Genomic DNA, 22,955 nt, shown 5'->3' with positions numbered 1-22,955 from the left:
TCCTGCTCTTTATAAAATAAAAAAAGTCAGACATACAGGAAGGTGCCTACATAAGCAGTTATACCACCACCACCACCTATCCCAATAGTATAACATCCTCAAAATGCACAAAGCCAGGGCTATTTGTTCTAATGGCATGGCTCTGAAAACTGAATTCAGGCTTTGCAACACTTTTTTTTAGCCATTGGATACAACTATAAAAATAAACGAAATATTGCATGCCTTCTACAGCCAACACAAAAGTGTATTCCCAATTCCTCATTATCATCCTGAGACCTCATGGAGTCAAACATTCATCTAATATTTTTCATGCATAGAGCTCATAATACCTTTCCTTAACACATTCAAAATCATTCGCAGCTCTCCATTCAAAAAACCTTCTCACATCTTCCTTATACAGCTTCCAGGGATCACCTTTTGTTCCCCCCCCCCCCAATCTCCCACCATTTTACAAAAAACCTCTTGAACATTGATCCTATAACAACCCCCTTACCAACTTGTACATCTATATCATATCACCCTTCTTCCTCCTTCATCCACTAGACTCTGTAAATTGAATATTTTCAACTTTTCTTCATATTCAACATTCCACAGATCAGAAACTACCTTAGCCAGTTGCCTCTGGATCTTGCCCAACATTTCTTCATCCTTTTGAAAACCAGGTGACCAAATCTGTGCACAGTAGTCCATATGTGGCTTAATCAAGGTCTTATACAGTTGAACCAGAATCTCTTTACTTCTACAAGTCAGTGTCCTGCATCATTCTCAGAATTAGTTGTGTTGTCCTCACAATTTTGGCAATGTGTCTTCTAAATTTTAGATCCTTATCCACCATCACCCCAAGATCTATTTCCTCCACCTCTAACAACATATCCTCACCAAGCATAAATTCTACATCCCATATTTATTTCCCAAATTTTAAAACCTTGCGTTTTACAACATTGAACTGGTATCTCCTCCCATGCCCATTCACTCCATCTATTCAATTGTTCTTGTAAGGCCACACTACTCTGTTCCTCATAGTTTGTCCCAACTTTGCATCATCTGCAAACAGCTGTATATCCCTATTCAAATCTTTTCCAATATCATTAACATACAGATTTAACAGCAGTGGCCCTAAACAGACCCTTGAAGCACACCACTAGTGACCCTCCTCTTCTGGGATATTGCCAATCTCCAATCCAATGCACTAGTCTAACATCCAACCCGATCTGCTGTAGTTTGACCATCAACTTATCATGTGGTAATCTTTCAAAAGTCTTTGCAAAATATACCACTGTGTATCTATCTCCTTTCTCCAACGAAGCCATCATGTTATTGTAATAAGTAAGTAGATTACTAAAACGTGACCTCCCTTTAGCAAATCCATGCTGTACCTTATTTAACCTTCTGGCCCTTCGAATGCATTTAGACCAATGTTTCTCAGCGTGGGGCATATGCCCCACAGGGGTGGGGGGGCAATTTGAATATTTTGGAGGGCAATTAGAAAATGTACATATACATATTTATATTATACTTTTTCAGAACATGGCTGACTATTATGCTAGAGGGGGGGGACATCAAGATCTTTGAGACGTTGAGGTGGAGCATCAAGATTTTTGAGATGTTGAGGTGGGGCATGATCCAAAAAACGTTGAGAAACACTGATTTAGGCATTGCTTTTACTAGATAATTCTAGAATATCACCCAAGTAGCATTGATCTCTTTTCCACACAACTCTTCATTCCATGCTACACCTGTAATTTGATACTTCAGTTCTTCACCTCCCTTATGAAGTGGCACAATTTTGCCTGCCTTCTACTCCTTTGGAACTTGACCCAATGTAAGACCCATATTAAATAAATATGTCAAGGAGATTTCAACTCTGTGACGCATTCCTTCAAAATACATGGCAATATATCATCAAGTTCCACAGCCTTATTAACATCAAATTTTCTCAATTCTCCATATACCTCTTGCTTGCTTACAATGATGAGTTTCTCCTCATCCACTGCTCTCAAACTCTTCATGATGTCATATTCACTAAAATGAAAGACCTTTATGAATTATTCATTAAATATCTCAACTACATATCCTCTGTAGCAGTATTGCTATATAATGTTCTCCATCAGGCATACTTCCGTTTTTTTGCTACATAAAAAGAACTTGTAGGATTTTTTTTGGCTTAATTAGTTAACTGCTGCTCACACTGCATTTTTTCTATCCTTACCAACTGAGTCACCCTACTTGCCTGTTCTTTGTAATCCTCAGGGAATTAATTATTACTACTCATCTTGTGATGCCTCCATAATACCTTCTTCTTCCTCTGTATGGCTTGCTTGATCTCTTCATTCGTCCATTTCACACATGTTTTATTTAACCTTCTGACCCTTGGAATGCAATTAGACATTGCTTCTACTAGATAGTTCTTGAATATCACCCATTGATTTCTTTTCCACCAAACTCCTCATTCCATGCTACACATGCAAGCTATCTCCTGAGCTTCTTATCAACCTTGTAGTTTCCTTTCCTCAAAGAGGTCCTTGCACTGCTGGCAACCACCCAGGTAATCACTTCATGGTCACTCTCACCAACTAGAGAGTGATTTGATGCCTCATTTATAATAACATCCTCTAATAAGATGATCAAATCCAAGACCCTCAATCCTCATGTGCCCTCAGTTACATACTGCTTGAGGTAGTTGTCCCTCAAAAATTCAAACTCATTGTCTTTACTTTTAGTTGCTATCTCATCATCCCAGTCTATATTGCCATAATTAAAGATACCCATAATGATCACCTTTTTCTTATCTGCTTTGGTAATTTGCTTGTACATTTCATAGTCACAACCATCCACATTACCAGATCTATGGCAACATCCAACTAAGTACAGTAAGACCCTGTTTAACGCTGATTCTATATATTGTGGTTTTTTCTAAAGCCTAAAAAAAAAAAAATCGCTAAATATTCCATGATTCGATATAACATGGTTTTACTTGAAGCCTAAAAAAAGCACTAAACTTAGGCTGATTTCCCTTGATTCATACATAACAAGATTATTCCCGAACCAATCAGCAAAAGGTGACGACTCGTCATAGCACTGTGATTTCCCCTAAACCCTAAATCTATGTTTGTACCATGCATTTGTTTTCCCCATACATCATGTTCATTGGCAGTGAAACAGTGTCTACACTATCAATATGATTTGGAGCACTGCATGAAATGTTATTCATATTGACATTACTGACCAAGGAAATCAACAAAAATTCTATTTGTTCATTAAAAATTAATCATTACTATAATTTTTTTAATTATTCAAAATGAGTGGGTGCAAAGATTATAAAACAAAATTGATACGAAAAAGTATTTCGCTCTCAACATTAAAATGTAGGTGCTGAGCTGATTAGAAAATGGTGAACATCAAGTTGACATGGAACCTTTAAATGTGTCTACTTCTGCTAATGATTTTAAAAAACAGGGACAAAATTTAAGTGTTCAGCAACCACAGCATTTTGTGCAACAAAGGTAACATGATCCAGAAGCATTGTTTTAGAGGAAATGGAGAAACATCTTTCCATTTGGATTGATGATTAATCCGAACGCAACATGCCATTAAGTTGAGCAATAAACATGGAAAATGCTATAAGTATTTTTTAATCATATTCAAAAACAAAGAGGATACAAGAGAAAACTTTGCAGCTAGCAGAGGTTGGATTGGTAGATTTAAAAAAAGAAGCAGCAACCTCTACAACATTTGAATCACTGGAGAAGTGGCGAGTGCAGATACTGAAGCTGCTTCAGCCTTTCCATCAACTTTAAGAGCCATAATTGAAAGGGGAAATTCTCCTCCCGAACTAGTTTTTAATGTTGATGAAACAGGACTTTTCTGGAAGGGAATGTCAAAGCACACATTTATATCATGAGAACAAAAGCCAGCACCAGGATTCAACAAGGCAGAACAAGGGATTCATGCAGAACCTGAAAATGAAGAACCCAAAGAACACTTGCTGTAGATTTCCTCAGTAAAAGTTTGGTGATGATAACCATAATCGTTGATCAATTTGTAGCGAATGATCCAGATTTTGAAAGAAGTACATAAGCATTCTTTTTCTCTCATTAAGCAATTGTCAGTAGCAAGAAATTGCTACTGACAATTGCTTAATGAGAGAAAAAGAAGACAACAAATGACACTAGATGACTTCATCACTAAAAAATCAAGAATTTCAGAAGAGCCAGTACCTTCAAAAGCACAAAAATAAACTTTGTATTTCTGTGTACGCATGTATATTTTGCAAGTTAATATAAAAATAACTTAAAATTAAAGTAAAACCTTTTTATTCTTGGTCACGTGTTCCCTCTATCCCTATTTACAATGTGTTAAAATGACCCCATTTAATGCTGTTTCATTTAGCACTTTGTCTTCTAGGAGCACATCCTGAGCTTTAATCGGGGTATTACTGTATTGCATTCTATTTACCTCTATCTCACACCATACTGCCTCAAAACCACTGCCACTATTTCCCTCTTACATCTTTACCTTGTATGGAGAAAACTCTTCTTCCATTATCAATAGCATTCCACCACCCTTTTTACTTTCTATCTTCACGAAATACATCATACCCTTCCATCTCTATTCCTGTCAAGATGTCATTTTCATCCAACAGTTTTGGGGTGAACAAACTCAATCAGTGCAACCATTTTATTTCCCTTGTTTCTGATACTTCCGGCATTCTTATACAAACATAACAGCTCATTCCCGGATCTATAACAAGTTTCTCTGATACTACTTGTTAGATGTGACTTCTCCATACCTTCCTTGAGCCATTTCTTTTTCTCTGCACTCTTCCCAGAAGAACAGTCTCCAAGCCAACACAAGTTCACTTGGAGACTGTTCAGTGCATCGTATATTTTCAGAACAAAACCTGTTTAAACAATGGATATTTCATTGATATTCACTTGAATTGCTTCAATATCTAGTTTTGATAGATAATTCAGAAAAGTAACTTATTGGACTGATAATCAAGCTCATTCTAGATGTAAAAGTTAACATTGTATATACTTCACTTTGACAGGTATTAGGCACTCCAACTGAAGAAGTATGGGAGGGTGTATCTTGGTTTCCCAATTACAAAATTGGTAAGTTTACTAATTATTCACTTATTATTTTAGTCACACACATGTTGAAAATATGTTATAAAATTGTTCGTTTTTAATAACATTTACTTGTGACTAGAAATTACAGTTAATAAGTTGAATTCAAAAATACAGTTTTAGCTTTTTTAATTTATATTGTTAAAGCTTCAAAATAAAACTCCTTGGACAGTGTAGCACATGCTACACTGGCATGGGGGACAAAAAAAAATAAGGGCCCCAAACAATGAGGGAGAGCCCCCAAGTACTCTAGCACCTCGGGCCACACCCAGCTTGGATAAAGTATGGTCCTAGTGGTTGATATTCATGCCAGTAATTTGTAGAGCTAGTTCTTCAGCTGTGGATTTGCATATGTCTTTGAGATAGCTAGTAAATAAATTTGGTGAGAGTGGGCAACCTTGCATGACTCCTTTTTTTGCTTTGAATTAGTCTGTTCTTATTTTATTAAATTCGACAGTTGATTTGGTATCTTTATAATAATTTGCAATAAAGGTTTGTAGTTCTGAATCTAACATCATAGATTTTAAGATGTTTATCATTTTGTTCCTGTCAATGGAATCAAATGCTGGTTTGAAGTCAATAAAACTGCAATATATAGGTAAGTTGTATGCCCAATATTTTTCAGTCAGGCTAATAACTATAAGCATATGGTCGGTAGTAGACAGTCTATGTCTAAAGCTTGCTTGATCTTCTCCTACCGTCTCATTCATTGACCTGGATTCTATTTTGAATAATGTGCGTGAAGATTTTGTAGCTTTGACTTAGCAATGTTATGGGACTATAATTTTCACACCTTCATTTATCTCCCTTTTTGAAAATTGGTATTATGATGCCTGTCTTCCAGTCATCTGGAATTTCACCAGTATTTGGACATAATTCCCTGTGATTATGATCCACATTTTTCTTTAAACACAAAAGCATGTAATAAAATCATGACAACTCTACAATCTCGAGGTCATAGGTACACAAGAGTGCCCTAGAAGTGCGAAATTTTCAATACGTTACTGAATTTATAGAAGAGTCTGCAGAGCCCATATGTATTTTAGTGGTTCATTTTTAAGGTTCCAACCTCCACCTTTACCACGAGTTGCCTTGGTCTTGCACTACCTGTGGGATCAGCTAGTCTTGCATAAATTGCAGGTGCAAACTTGACATTTTGTCTGTTAGCTTACTTGGAAAAAATGGAGTAAAACCAGGTTTAAAATTGCTTGGTATCTTTAACATAACTATACACCCAAGTTAAAAATACTTTCTACATCTATATCTGCTCCTGAGATTTTTATTTAATAAGGTTATAACACCTTATGGTAACTTGTTTTGGTAAAATACTTACAAGCTCTGCATTACTAAATCTTGGTATTTCTAGCCTGGCTCCCACTGATGAGACCTCAATAAAGGTCGAAACCGGTCTGGGTAGTGGCCCCTTACATTTAATACAAAACATCATACATCCCCTTCTTGGAGATGTGTTTTGGCATTAAGGGTAAATATTAAGATTAGTGATCAGAGCTTGCTCCACCTTTACCACGAGTTGCCTTGGTCTTGCACTACCTGTGGGATCAGCTAGTCTTGCATAAATTGCAGGCGCAAACTTGACATTTTGTCTGTTTGCTTACTTGGAAAAAATGGAGTAAAACCAGGTTTAAAATTGCTTGGTATCTTTAACAGACAACACAGTTCAGAACTATCAGTTCTCTTCAGGTAAGCAGAAACCTGTGAGATTAGTGACATTGAAAGTCATGCATAATGCTCCTTTAAGGTAGGCTTGGATATTTGGATATATCCATAGAAGACTACAGGATATCAAATGGCATGTGGTGTTTATTTCAACATCAGTGTATTGTGTGATAAGAATATGCTACTTTCTAATGGAATAGGTTCTTTCAAAATAATTTTCAACAAGCCATAATCAGCATTTGTATAAGACATATCAATAATTTTCTCCCGCGTTATTCATGCTTATAGTTGCTGGTAGTGTACTATGTGCTTTGGTGATTGAAAGCCCATGGTGCACTGCTAGCAATCCAAGGACACATTCCATCCTCTATCACATATAGAAATGTATAAAGTGCACTGTCTGTAATGCAGCCTGATATAGACAGGAAAATCTGTTAACATCCCTCAAAGACATAAATACATTCATTACCATTATTGTTAATAAGTCAGGAATTGTAGACCATACAGTGGATGTCCCATCACACTTTAAGACAAACTCCAGCCTCACTAGAAATGTAAATTTCTTTTCCATCATTAGATGGTGTCAAAAATAGGACATTAGTTCTTATGTCCATTATAGTTTTGAATAGTTTGCACTACTACTACTTCCAATGAAATGTTCAGTTAAATATCTTACTTATTTCCTTCTTGTTAAGTTTAACTGCTAAATCTAAGTTTTAGCAGTTAAACTTAACAAGATCTTAGCTCTAAGCTGAAAAGTTATGCATTGCAGGTTACATTGAACTCTTTACTCCAAATGAAAAACTTGACGTGCAGTGTTATTCATTATATCTGTTACATCTTAATTTTTCAATAAATATTAACATTTAATATATGAACATTTGTTTCTAAAATCCTGTACATAATATGTTCTGTCATAGACTACAACATGCAAAACTTACCTAGAATAATGGAAAATACTTAAATTTTAAATTTATGTTTTTGCACTGAAACATTAATAAAACCAGGGGCTGAAATAGTTTTGAACCAAAACAAAATGGAACTTGGAACAATTTAAAAGTTTTTTTTTTTTCCCCTAATTGCACAAATTAATAATTTTGGATTGGAATAATTTATGTCTTCTTCTGAAAATATATTTCTGGATTGGAACAAAAAATTTCACTCCCAGAAAATAATGCTCCATAAAAAAAAAAAAAAAAAACATTTGATGCAACAGATTTACTTAGCTATATAATATAATTAAAGAAATTTACTGTAAGCCCAGAGATGCCAGAATAAGAAAATCTATTTATTATTTGAGTGCACAACTAGTTTCATCTTCTTAGAATACTTCATCAGGTGCATAACATGAAAAAAGAAATACAAAAATGTACATTACAAGAGAAGACAGCTTTAAATAAATTTGCAAATGTATTGCTTACATTTGAAGGCATTCTGGATGCTATAGTATTGTTGGGCATGTTTGTGCAGGCATGATCTTGTATACACCAGGATCATGCCTATATATACATATATAGGCTATAACCTATATATACATATAGGTTATAGCTGAGGTTAATATTAAGATTTACCTGATTGAGGACAATTTCTGTTGATTCCGCAGTTCTTCTCTCCAGTTCATTGTAGCATCTAAACATGTTTTTCTGATTTGTTCCAGATCACTGCATGAATAACAGATTTTTCATCATTAGGGCAAGCAGAAATGCACTGTGTCAAAAATGTCTAGACACCCGTATAGCTCTATGTTGACTTGTCTGGATGACACAGACATGCATCCACAATGCTATATAAGAATAGGCACATGGGCATTAGCAGTGTAGATATTCTTTACCATCAGGATGAGTGGATGAAAAGAGTTAAGTCCATTTGAACATGGTATGATAGTCAGAGCGACAATTACAGTCATTTGGTCCGAGAGATTTCTTCCACATTGCACGTGCCCCGGTCTACTGTCAGTGAGGTTATTGTGAAGTGGAAACATGATGGAACCACCAAATCTCTCCCTGAACTGGTAAGCCCAAGAAACTGACAAATCACGATCAGCAAATTATCAAGTGTGTTGTCACAGTAAATCGCCAATCATCCTTAGCAACCATCACAAACAACTTCCGCACGATCTCTGCAACTTATGCCAGTGACAGAACTTCACCCAGAGGTGTTTGCCTATGGGTTTTGTGGTTAATGGTGTGGTTCACAAACCCTTGATTACACCTGCTATTGCCCAGTGTCATCTGGAATGGTGCAAACAACACAGTTGAACTGTGGACCAATGGAGAAGGATCCTGTGGAGCAATGAATTGCAGTATACAATCCTGCAATCTAATGGACATGTCTAGACCTGGCAGATGCCTGGTGAGTATACTTACAGGAATGTCTTGTATTGACTATAAAATTTGGAGGCAGGTAGCATAATGGTCTGGGGCCTTTTTCCTGGTTTGAACTGGATCCATTAGTTTCTGTGTCTAGATCTTTAAATGATGATGCTTACCATGACATTTTTGACAATTCCGATGTTCCTACACTGTGGCAACAGTTTGGAAACAGCATGATAATGCACCTGCTCACAAAGCAAGGGCCCTAGCTCCATGGTTTGAAGACATGAAAGTTGAAGAACTAAACTGGTCGGCCAAAAAACCCCAACCTCTCAACCTTATCAAACATCTTTGGGATGACTTGGAGTGAACATTGCATGCCAGACCTACTCACCCAATTAACACTTATCAGCTCTCTGCCACACTACAGGAGGAATGGAAACAAATTCCAGCAGTAGTTTATCAGAACTTAGGGTAGGCAAGCCTACCCCAAAGGGTAATGCTGCAATAGTAAAAGAAGAAGGCCTGACCACACATTGATAGACCACTGACTGACCACTCTGTAACAATGAGAAATACAAACAGTCGCTGTATAGCCACTCTTGCCAACCTTAGTGTAGTTCTGCCATACATGATGTCTCTTACATGTTCTTCCATATGCAACTCAATGGATTTCTCCATCTGACCAAACACCAAAGATAATAAACTCCTGGATGCTTTAGGATACAATGAACTGAAGAGAAGAATTGTGAAATCAACAGAAATTGTCCTCAATCTAGTCCATATTAATACTAACCTATCTGATTGTTACTCTTCAGCTTTCCAACTTTGCAGTATACAAGATTATGCCTGTACGAATGTTGCTCAGCAATACTATGGCATCCAGAATGCGTTCAAATGTGAGCAATAAATTTGTGAGTTAATTTGAAGATGTTGTTCTCTTGTAACGTATATTTTTGTATTTCTTTTCATGTTATGCACATGAAGTCTTCTAAGAAGACAAAACTAGTTGTGCATTCAAAGAGTTTTTTCAATTTTGGTATAACTCGGCTTTCTGTCATTAAATCTCTTTAATTATGTATGTATGTATGTATGTAGACTCTTCAGGATTAATTTAAAATTATAATATTGAAAAAAAATATGCAAAAATAGTATTTCTTTTTTTATTATTACTATTAACAACAAAAAAGAATATTGATAATTTATATAATAAATATATAATTTTTTTTTCCCTTTTTCCAGATGGAGCATTATTTTTTGAGAGTGAAATGTTTTTGCTCTGAACCAGAACAATTTATTGGAATGGGGGGGGGGGGAATTCTTTACTGGCTTAAATCCTCAAAGATAGATATATTGAAACCTAAACCTCAGTTGTTTCAGCAGGATAGAAATTTAGTTACAAAATAATAATAATAATTCGTTCCACTCTGGAATAATTGTCTTAGGATCAAAAAGGATTCATTTTTCGAATATTTCAATCCATGAATAAAACTTAAGTGTATTTTAAAAACCTGTATGTCAACAATGTTCTGTAAAATATCATTTTTTTTTTTTTTCAGAAAAGTTTGGAATTTACAAAGCTCAACCATTATCAAAGGCATTTCCAAAACTATTAGAAACACAATATGCAGAGGAACTGGCTTCTAGTTTCCTTCAGGTAGATTCAGAGATGTTTTTAAGTATCACCTATATAGATAAATAGAACTAGTCTAAGATATAGGTTGAAATATCCATTGACAGAGTGCCAGATTAAAACTGAATTATTATATAGAAACATATTAGCATTGCTTTTGGAAAAGAGAAAATAGTATTGCTGTAAAAATGTTTTTTTTTTATTAGTATTTGCTATTATTTCATCATAGGTCAGAATGGTACCACTTAATCATTAAATTAGCAATCATGTATCCACCTGTGTATATCTGACATGTAGTAGATGTTATATTAGCCATTTGTTAAATGACATCTTTTTCAGAAAATGATAACATTTATTTATTAAATATGAATATTAACTTTTATTTAGCATTCAGTTGCTAGTCAGCAGTATGAATTAACTAGTTAAAAAAAAACCCAGCAGTAATCATTGCTTTATTAATACATTAACAATATATTTCAACATGACCCTATTCCATATATGACAAGTTAGTTTTATATGACAAGCTAAATTGAACTAATGTTGTCAGATAGTAGATTAGTAAGTTGGATAGTTGGCTGACAGACAGATTGTGTATAGGAGGAGCAGTATCCCAGAAAAACAAGTTGCCTGCAGTTATTTGCTAACTGCAGGTGACTGTATGAGCCTACATTGCTAACTGTGAACATGAGAATGGATTATGGTAATCCATATTTGACATGATCAAGGCCTTATATGATTATTGTTATTGTATGTGCACCTCCATGGAGTCTGAATACCCATTGCAGAAGACCCAATTTATCATACCTCTCCTTGAACCCATTAATAGATAAAGTGCTAACAATTGGCAATCCATTCCATTCATTCACAACTCTCCAAGTAAAAAATCTATTTCTACTAACCACACTTTTACTCAACTTCCAGAGATTGTTCTTCCCCCTTCTAGCTAAGTGCTGAAATTCATCAATCCTGTAAAACCATTTTAAGTAACTTAAATGTTTCTATCATATCCCTTGTTTTTCACCTATCAACCAACTTCTGCAGTCCACACACCCTCAATCTATCCTCATAGGAAATGTTCCACAGACCACTCATCTTGGTTGCTTGTTTCTGAATCCTCTCCACCACTTCCTCATCCCCAAGAAACCCAGGAAACTAGACCTAAACACAGTAATCTAGATGTGGATGTATTATCAAAGCCATATAAAGAGCAATAACAACTTCTTATCTCTACTACTCCAGGAAATAATGAAGCTAGGGATTTAGGGTTGCAGTAGACAGAGTTGAAGTTTACAGGTCATATTGCTAAGGTAGCTCATAAGATTACTTGACTACTGAAGAACACACTAGTCAAGTAATCTCATGAGCTACCTTAGCAATATGACCTCTAAACTTCAACTCCTTAGCTTCATCTATTTCTTGGAGTACATTTCCATTAATGTGGTACATAGCTCATAATCTGTTCATCCCAAAATGCATAACTTTACACTTTTTCATCAAATTGATATCCGTTATCTTTTTCTCATACTGACAGCCTGTTTAAATCATCTTGCAAGTTCTCCACATCGCCTTGATTCACTATTACACTGTTTAATTTTCATCATCAGCAAACAACTGAATATTTCCTTTTAGGTTATTTCATATATCATTTATGTACAAATTCAACAGTAGTCATCCTAGTACTGAACCTTGCAGCACACTACTAGTTACCAGTTTTCACCTGGATTCTGCTCCTCCATATACCACTTTTTGATATCTATCCAGCAGCCACCTTCTTATCCACATAACCAGTGTCATATCCATCCCCATTTGTTCTAATTTGTGTAACAGAGTTCCATGTGGTATTTGGTCAAATACTGTTACAAAATCCAGCAGAATCATCATGTAAACATTTCCCTTATCCAAGCAAGAAGGGTGACCAGCATGGTAAGGAAAGCAAAATCAGATTACAAGAAGAAAATAAGTTAAATTACTAAGGCATGAGTGATCCTTCACAAAGCCATGTTGCCCTTTACATAATATCATCATATTCCTATTCACCCATTCTTAAATTCTCTTTTTGACCAATTTTTCCAGTATTTTTATCACCACTCCTGGAGTACTAATTGGTCTTGCATAAGGGAGGTTCTAAGACTTGTTGATGCAGTTGTAGAACCTCCCTTGAAACTTTACCAGAACTGAGACTTAAATTAAAAAGCCTAGTCAGAGGCATTGCCAGTTCCCTTGTACATTCTCTCAGAATGTGAACTGATATTCCATCTATTCCAACAGCTGTATCCACACTGAGATTTTGTAATATCCCAAGAACTTCCAGTTCATCCACCTCTGTTCCCACATAAGTCTGTCACAGCATTAACCTCACTTGAATGATATACCCTTGTAAAGTGGTCACTCAGTAACTCAACTGTTTTATCTGCTTCTGTCACCTTGTGACCATCAGCATTCATTAATGTTATTGTTCCATCGTCATTTTTACTTGCCACGTAGTGAAAGAACTCTTTGGGATTTCCCTTGGTCTATTCAACTAGTTTCTTCTCGTCATCTGATTTTGCCTTCCTTACCATACTGGTCATCCTTCTTTGCCTAATCCTTGTACTGTTCATGAGTTTGCTGGTTACCTTTCTCTTTATATACCCTCCACAGCAATTTTTTTTTATATGATGGAACCATAACCTCCTCTACATCTGGAAAGAGATTTACTTGCTGAAATCTACATTTAAACCTGTCATCAAGTAAATCTCTTTCCCCAACCTACCCCTGTTCCTGCTTCTGCAGAAGTGGTCTGCAACAGTGTGTAGACTTCAAGAATTCATTGTTCATCTGCTAAAAAAAAAAATCCGCTGATGCCTTTTTATTTCTGTATACGAAGTAGGCAAGACCTTTTAGCCCTATCTAACTTTTGGAGACTGAGTGGACAGTTCAATCTCCACTGGTACCCAATCAAAGATAGCTGGCCCAAGGCTATCACTAATTAAGCAGCACGCAGTGAAGAGAATGGGGCTCAACAAGTGCTGCCATTTCATGGTCCCTAACACAATATATTTAATGTCTGAAATAGTGTGAGTTCTACAGTCTATTTTCTTGAGTTTACAGGACGAAAAACCCAAGTTTCCAGGAGAAAAAAACCGCTTGCCCATGCCAGAGATCGACTAACTCGGGAACCGGTCGAAAAAAGGCTTAGAAAAATTTCCTCTAGTCACTGACTAGACTCGAAACCAAGTTTTCCTTCGTGCGGGCAAGCGCCGTGGTGTGCAAATGCCACATCCATTGAACTACACAGGCTTCTTTCATTGTTCATTATGATGATTATATAAAAATCTAAAAAATTGCTGCTAACCTGATACCTCAGCACTTATGAGATATCACTATTTATTTTTTGATGAAGTAAATTATTAGGTGAACTTAATTTACTTTGTTAGCCACTATTTAGCCAACTAAATTGTATTATGTATTGGCTTAAACCAAAAGACAGTGACAACACAAGATGAAATGGTTGGTGCATCATTCAGTTAAACATAGTCCCTAGTGTTTTTGTCAGAGTGAGCAGTGAAAAGTCAGTTACTGGAACAAACTCAATATCTGAAGAATTCGAGATAGGCACTATCAACAAAAAAGTTGAACTTGCAGAGGAATTGGAGCAGTATCATGCCAATATAATTAGTGTTACTAAGAAAAAAAGACAAAATTAGATAATATACTTCTAGGTTACAAATATACAACATTATATTTGGGCAGTAATGAACAGAAAAAGGAAGGAGTAGCTATAGTATTTAACACTAAGCATGAAGATAATCTTATTGAATAACGATCTATTTCAAGAAGTGATGTGGACAAACGTCAAAATAGGGAATTGGTGACAATGACATCTTATTTGTGCCTCTGTAGTCCTGCAGAAGGTTCTTCTTCCTGATGAAGTGGAGGAATTTTTTAAGTCATTAGAGAAGGTAGTTGACATAAAGGAAAAGTTGGTCCTTGTTATTGATCTAAACAGCAAAGTTTGAAATAAATATCAGATGTGTTGGGAAAATTTGTAGAAGATTGCAAAGCTAATGATGATGGTAAGTACTTGATGGAATTTTGTTCAGAATGAACTAATAATTTTTAATACCATATATCCAACATAAAGATGTGCATGGATTCACATAGAGAGAAGATACATGATGAGTCTCTGACTTCAATGAGGTCAGATGTTAATAATAATTATGAAAATACAGCTACTATAAAACTTTCATACCTCTAAGGCTGGCTTAGTTGGCTGAGTGGTTAGCATATTAACTCTCCATCCAAAAGGTTTTGGGTTCAAATCCCACTATGAGCATGGATGTTTGTTATTGTGTTTGAAAATACTAGTGGTGGTAGCCGGTGGTAGATGGCATTGGTAGATGATGAAAGTAATTGCAGTTCATTGTAGTTGGTGGATTGAGTGATGGAGACGGAGAGTTGTGGAGTAATTCCCCTCCCTCGATGAGTCTTTGGAAACTGGTTCGTGTAGTAATAATAATAATTGAGCATTTTGGGTTGATATCATCTACTCCCACACCTCTTGCATTTTAGGTTTTTGATGGCTGTTTATTTTAATATTTAAAGTAAATATTTAAGAATGCACTAAGTACATTCCTCTTAAATATTTTCTATTACCATTCTGTCACTTTTTGTTTTTAACAATCTTTCAAAGTAATTATTCTAAACATTTAGGATATCTTCAGCTTTCACATCACTTATCCAATTTCTTCTCAGAACTTGCCAGCTTCCTGATATTTATCTTGCCAGTCTTTCCATTATTTATGTTTAGCCACTTTTACACAATGCTTCACTTTCTTACATTTTCCTGTGATCAACTTGCATTTATATATGCTTTCTTTTCCATGACTGCCTCTAACTTCCTCAGCAACTCACTACATGCATGACTGAATCAATCAATATTTTATTCAGAGTCTGCCAGTGAGTCTCGAAGTTGATTATTTTCAAGTTCTCATTTTTTTCCCCCCAATAATATTTGCACATTGGAATCTAGAGGTTACCTCTAAATACCTCTAAAAGCTGTATTTTGCCTTCATTTTTTTTTCAAAACTTTCTTACATATTTTTCTTTTTAATCTGTTATTAATTTTTATTCTGCTCAAAATAAATGTTGCTCACTTCCTATTTCAAATCCCCTGTATACTCTTCTGTCTTGAAACCAGCAAGAAAAATCTTAATCAACAGTAGCATAGTGAATAAGACCTTTTGGATGGAGAGCTAATATGCTAACCACTCGGCCACCTAAGCCAGCCTTAGAGGTATGAAAGTTTTATAGTAGCTGTATTTTCATAATTATTATTAACATCTGACCTCCATGAAGTCAGAGACTCATCATGGGAACTATACACTATCACACAAAGCTCATCCAACTATACCTTAAACTGATTCAATGTGTTCACATTCACAACTCACTCGAGTAATGCATTCCATTCACCAAGCACTCTCCATGCAAAGAACCTTCTCCTTACACCCTCCTTATACAGTTTCCAGAAATGGCCTCTTGTTCTACCCCCCCCCCTTCATATTCTATGAAACATTTCCTCCATGTCAACCTGATAACAACCCCTGACCAACTTTGTCTCAATCATATCCCCCCCCCCCCCCCCCCGAGGGTATTCCAGGGGTAGTTTCGGACCTCTGGAATGTCGAATATGAGGAAAGGTTGAGAAGATACAATTTACAGAGTCTAGTGGATAGGAGGAAGAGGGGGAGATATGATGATAGAGACCTACAAGTTAGTAAGGAGTTGTTATAGGATCAATGCTGGAGAGGTTCTACAGAAAACAGTGGGAGATCAGGGGAGAACCAGAGGTCATCCCTGGAAGTTATAAGGAGAGTGTGAGTAGAGGAGTGAGAAGCAGGTTTTTTTTGTATGCTGAGTTGCAAATGATTGGAATGTCTTGCCTGAGCGTGTGGTGTTTGCAGAGAATTTGAGTGTGTTTAAGGCATGATATAATGAGCTGTGTGTATGATAAAAGGACTTCCTAGATGAGTCTTTAACTCCACGGGGTCTTGGGGTAATAAAAATAATAATAATATTCATGAGACTTTGCAGTTTACATTCTTTCAATCTGTCCTCGTACTCCACATTTCAAAAACCACTGACCACTTTTGTGAATCTTCGCTTGACCATTTCTAACATATCCTCATCACCACCATGAAAACCAAATCACCAAATCTGCACAACAATTCACATGAGGTCTGATCAAAACCTTATAGAGTGGAATCATAACCTCTTTATTTCTACACATCATGGTCCTCTGCATCACTACCATTATCTGATGTGATATGATGACTTCACAACTTGTGCAATGTGGCCCCTTAATTTCAGGTCCTTGTCCACCATCACTCCCAGATCTCTCCATCTTCTCTACCTCTTTTAAAGTTTCCCCACCAAATGTATACTTTGCATCCTGTCATTGCTTACCAAATTTCAAAACCCTAATCTTTGCAACATTGAACTGACAGTTCCACTTACCAGCCCATTCATGCAATCTGTCCTCCTGTAAGGCCATAACATCTGCAAACAGCTGCATATCACCAGTTCAACCCATCCCAGTATCATTAATATACAAATTGAACAACAATGGTCCCAAAACTGGTTCCTGCAGCATTCCACTAGTGACCTTTCTTTCAGGATACTGCATCCCCATATACAACTTTCTGATAGCTATCTGACAGCCAGTCACCAATCTAACTCAGAAGTCTGTTATCCAATCCCATCCATTTCAATTTATTTAACAGCTTGTCTCTCAAAAGCTTTTGCAAAATCTAAGTACACCGCTGTATGTGTATCTCTCTTGTCCAAGACAATGTAATAGTACCTAAGTTAGTAGAACATGATCTCCCTTTAACAAACCCATGCTGATAACTGCAGCATGGGGTTAACCATTGCTGTATCCTAGTTCTTGCCAATTTCTCTAGTACCTTTGCCACAATTCCAGATATACAGATTGGCTTATAATTTGTAGCCAACATCCTTATCACCACCTTTATGCAGTGGAACAATTTTCCTTCTTTACACTATCATGGAATCTGTGCTGTTTTAAGACATTAAACTGGCATGCTACTGCCAATTCCCTTAAGACATGTGGTGTATGTCATCAAATCCTATTGCCTTATTGACACAATTAAGCCATCCTCTCCTATATCCTCTACACTTGAGTTTCTCATGATTTCATCTTGATTAGGATGAAATGTCCTTATAATTTGATCAGTGAATACCTCATCCACTGTCTTCTGCAGCAGTTACCATTCTACCATTAACATCATCTTACCATAATCATTCTTTGTTCTAATTGCCACATATCTGAAAAACTACGGTTTTTCTTGGCTTGATTTGCTAATTTCTGGTTATACTGTAGTTTTGCTGTTCTTACCAAATGAGTCACCTTCCTGGCATGCCCTTTATACTCCTTGTGCAATTTATTGCTACCTTTATTCATCTTGTGCTGCCTGCACAGTATCCTCTTCTTCCAAATTCCTTGCTTAATCTCTTTATTCGTTTATTTGACAGCTACTTTATTCAGTCTTTTGACCTTCAGAAGGCACAATCAGAAGATGGAGTAGAGCTCTCATATTATTCATCTCAGAAAAAGGAAAAGTGAATGAGAATTGCAGAGGAATTTCCTTAATCAGTTCCAGGTTAGATTTATGTAGGCATACTCAAAAAGACTACAAAAAAATTATGGAAGGGAAATGTTGAAAAGAATGACTTTGGTTCATGCTAAATAGGGATTGATCATATTTGCTCTTTCAGACAGGTGAGAAGAAATCATCGGAATAAAACAAGGATCAGTATTGAAGTTTTTTAGATCTGGAAAAGACATATGACAAAGTACCAAGAGAAGAGTTGTTCAAAATATTACAATTATATGGTATTCAGAGGACATTATATCTAACTATACATAGTCATTGGATGATGTTAAATCAGGTGTAAGACGAGAGTTCTTCAAATCAGTGGTGTTCAAATGGTGTCAAACCAGTTTTAACTTAAGGATATGAGAGCTAGGTTAGAAAGAAAGGATTTTGTCTGACTAGAAACCACAGATAAGAGTTCTTAGAAAGATCAGAGGAGTGAATACACAGCATCAATATAATATGATTCTAACATTATCATATAATATAATATCATATTAAAAACAAAGATATTAGCAACTTGACATTGTTAACATTTGGGAATGTGTGAGCACAGCTAATCATGGATAGTAAACATTAAAACATCTGCTGCTCATTCTGCTTAATGCCAGAATGTCATGAAAAGTACCTAGAAGACCAAAATACAAGATCTGACAATATTCTGTCAATCCTCACAGTTAGCAGAAGTTAGTAATAATGTAAACTTTTCATGTAGTACTATCATAGCATTGTACATCCACTTTGAGGGTTACATATGAGGAATTTAGTTATGATGACACTATATTTCAATATGCCAAATTTGATTGAAATCAGTTGCACAATGATTTGTAAGAGTGTTTCTAGATAAAAATATCTCCCTTGTAATTTCCTCTCTTCATTTTTAAGTTTGATTAGACTGAATTTCTTGGGAGTGGATTCTTTGGAATATAACTGTACTATACAATGTAAGGTAGTTATATTCCAAATTTGATCAAAATTAATTGAATAATGCAAGTTTTGAAAACATTTGTGGAAGAAGTACTCCTATCACCCCATCCTTTTCATTTTGGTTTGATTCCATCTGCTGAAATTTTCAGTAGATGAAATCCACTTAAGCATTGCCAGGAATAGGTGGATTTGGTTGAAATTGACTGATTGAATGATTCAATCTATAAATATCTTCTAAGTATGTAGATTTCCTCCCCCCTTGATTTTGTTCAGATGGACTGAATTTTTCAAGCAACTGTAAAGCACATAAGACAAAACATGTATGCTAGTTTTTGATTTGTTCAGTTAAATAATGCAATCAGAAGAGATGTCTGCAGAGGACATATCCCTTTCATTTTCTGCAATCACACTGAATTTCTTAAGGGACACCGGCTTCAGTAATAAGAAACAGTTGTTCCAGATTGATCATAAATCGTTTAAATGTGGAAGTGGACAAGGAGAAAAAGTATGCTTTTGAGAAGTTTTTGCTGTTTTCAAAGTGTGTACTTTTATTAATTGGATTTAACATTTAATTTAGCAGGCTGTTTTCTGTTGAATACAAGTGGTAGATTGGTAATCAACTTGTAACTGTAGTTACATATGGTTGAATTTTGCCCTAATGATTCTTGTAATAAAAATAATTAAGCAGTGACTTAAGCAATACAGTGACTCACTGTATTGCTTAAGTCACTGCCAGTGACTGTTAATAACTTAGTATGCATTTAGTTTTGTGTTGCACTATAATTGTATAGCTTATATTATAATTTATTTATTAATCGGGCTCTTTATTTTATTAGCTTCATCCAGACAAAAGGATCTCTGCTTCTGAAGCTCTACACCACAAATACTTCTTGGAATTGCCCTCAAAAGTGTATGATCTGCCTGAACGTAAGTTTGTCAGCTTATTCTTATATGATACCTCCATGGAGTCGAGCGCATTATGGGAGACCACTCTACATTACACAACATAGTTGATTGTATATTCTAAACCATCTACCAGCCACTGCATTCTATTTTTGTCTGCTAATTGTAATAATACTAGCTGGATATGAAGCTAGTAACATGGATTTGGGGGGGGGGTGACAGACAGACACGAGCAGTATATGGTGGAGTGTAATCTAGGAGAATGAGGATGACTAGTAGAGTTATTTGGGTTCTGTATATCAATAAGTAAGGTTTGATTCCTGTCAACGATGTAAGGAGCTCAAGGATCTTCCTCAGCCATAGCCGGTATTGGTCGTGGACAGCAGGGTTTTTTCCCCAGTTTGTCCTGGGGTTTTTCATCCTGCAAGCAAGCAAACCAGGTTTGCCCCCGTGAACACATGCTTTGACAGACATGGGATACCACCGGGAATAAGGAGCAACCAACCTATTCTGTGGGATTATCAGTTACGGAAGCTTACCCGGTCCTGCGCAAAAGCGTAACATACGATGATATCAATAACATAGCGAAACATATAAGGGGAGATATTCAATAGTTTGCTGATGGTGCAAGACTGGGGAGAGCAATAGTTTATAAATGTGATGTAGATATCCTGCAGAACAATTTAAATAAATTGGCATTGTGGACAAAAGGATAAGGATTATAGGGTTGTGGAGTAAGCCTTCCCTCGATGAGGCTTTGGACTCCCTGGAAGTGTCGCATAATAATAATGATTATCAATTTAATGTTGCAAAATATAAGTTTATGCACTTCAGGATGAAAAGTATAATGTGTGTCACATTGATGGTACTGGATTGCAAGAAATTTATGAGGACAATGACTTGGGGATAGTGATGGACAAAGAGTTGGAGTTCAGTGAGCATATTGCAAAAGGTGGTAAAATAATTCAAAGAATTTCTTGGATATTGTTGCATAGGCTTCTGTGACGATAAGATATTCTAGTAATATGTTATCTGGTATTAATCCACAAAAGATATCAAATAGAAACTATTTTTTTATTTTCTCAACTAGTTGTTTCCTTAAATTTTTTTGTTTCATTTCATCAGGATAATTACATGAATAACCAAAAAAAATAAGTAATAACAATTAACAACTCTAGCAAAAAATTTTAACATGAATAGCCAGCCTGGTTGGCCGAGTGGTTAACATATCCACTCTCCAGCCAAAAAAAAGGCTGCTGGTTCAAATCTCGCTGTAGGTATGGATGTTTGTGATTGTCTGTGAACAAGTTCAAGCTGTGGTGGTGATGGGCGGTAGATCGCGTTGGTGTAGATGTGGTTTGTTGTAGTTGGTGGAGACAGAGAACTATAGAGCAGGTGCCCTCCCTTGATGAGTCTTTAGACTCCCTGGAGGTGTCATGTAATAATAAACAATGTAAAGCAGGTAATTCATTTTAGACAAATTATGGACTCTACAACCATGTTAGAAATAATTTTAATTTCCCGATGTTTCAACCTTCATATTAAGGTCATTATCTGGAGTATACACGTATATATACAGAGACAAGCTATATTACATTTCACACAGTATGCTAAAGAGACAATGATTTGATCAACAGTTACTCTACTGGCCTGACCCCTAGTGAAATATTGAAATAAAATAAAATAACTACATCAAAGCTATATTCTATTTAAGACTGCATCAGGGAAAAATTTTTCCTATAGATAGTTTTATTACAGCAAAAATAATGTTCCTAATGTAACATGAGAATTGTTATATTAGATTTAAGGTCCTGGATTACCTATAGTTCTATTTATAATTAACTATTAGGGAGAAAGGTTATGTAGGTAGAATATGTGCCTTCCATATCTTGGAATTTTTAGACCATCATTATTGTTAAGGATGGTTGATTAATGTGCTGTTTATGTTCTTTTTGTCTGATAGGAATTGTGTGTCCTGTTTCTCCTATATAGGGGAAATTACAGGTGCAGTGAATATAGTTATACTCCAGGGTGGGCCAGCGAGAGGGAGTGGATCCTTGGATAAGTTGAGTAAGTTGTTTAATTTTGTAGGAGGTTTAATGGTGACTTTAAGGTTCTATTTCTGTAGTATTCTGTTTATTTTATCTAATATCCCTTTAATGTATGGAATGGTTGCAGTTTTATTGTAGTCTATTTTATTTTTGTTTTTAAGTGAGGTCTTGTGAAGAATTTTGTTGATAGTATTTTGGCTGTAGCCATTTTTTAGGAAGGTATTGCTGATAAATTTCAATTCATCTTTAAGTGCTTGTTCATTGGAGCAAATCTTCGAAAGCCTTTTTTTTGTTTGTTTGTTTTATTTTTTAGTGTGTTAATGACACCTAGATTTTGTGTTGGGTGATGGTAGGAGTTTATGTTGTATAAACTCCTACCACCGGTATGTGTAGGTTTCCGGTAAACAGTGAAGGAAGGACTGCCAGAAGGAAGACATGTGACAACTGTATCTAGAAGCAGAAGTGTGTTCTGCTTTTCAATCTCCATTGTGAATTGTATGCATTTGTGTTGTTTTTTATTATTTTATATAAATCTAAATTTAAAGAGGCCTGTGAAAGTCTGGAGGATCAACGTAGGAGACCCACACTAAAGTGAGTCTCCTACAATGATCCTCCAGACTCCATAGAGATACCGCATAATAATAATTGCATCTGTTCTCCTGCTGATT

General features: G+C 35.9%; 1 protein-coding gene across 1 annotated transcript in view; it reads left to right on the top strand.

Annotated features, from left to right (window-relative positions):
• Positions 1-22,955, top strand: part of LOC150109622 (cyclin-dependent kinase 14-like) — a 185,514-nt gene that overhangs the window by 150,913 nt on the left and 11,646 nt on the right. Inside the window, exons 13-15 of the mRNA XM_090402788.1 lie at positions 5,051-5,114; positions 10,678-10,775; positions 20,170-20,260. Coding sequence (XP_090258914.1) covers positions 5,051-5,114; positions 10,678-10,775; positions 20,170-20,260 — 253 coding nt within the window. The remainder of the gene's footprint in view (positions 1-5,050; positions 5,115-10,677; positions 10,776-20,169; positions 20,261-22,955) is intronic.

The sequence above is a fragment of the Typopeltis vanoorti genome, chromosome 2 (assembly GCF_054136105.1).
Source record: "Typopeltis vanoorti isolate ZY-2024b chromosome 2, IOZ_Tvanoo_1.0, whole genome shotgun sequence".
Taxonomy (NCBI): domain Eukaryota; kingdom Metazoa; phylum Arthropoda; class Arachnida; order Uropygi; family Thelyphonidae; genus Typopeltis; species Typopeltis vanoorti.
The sequence above is the reverse complement of the archived record's forward strand: the minus strand, read 5'-3'. Positions and strand labels throughout refer to the sequence as shown.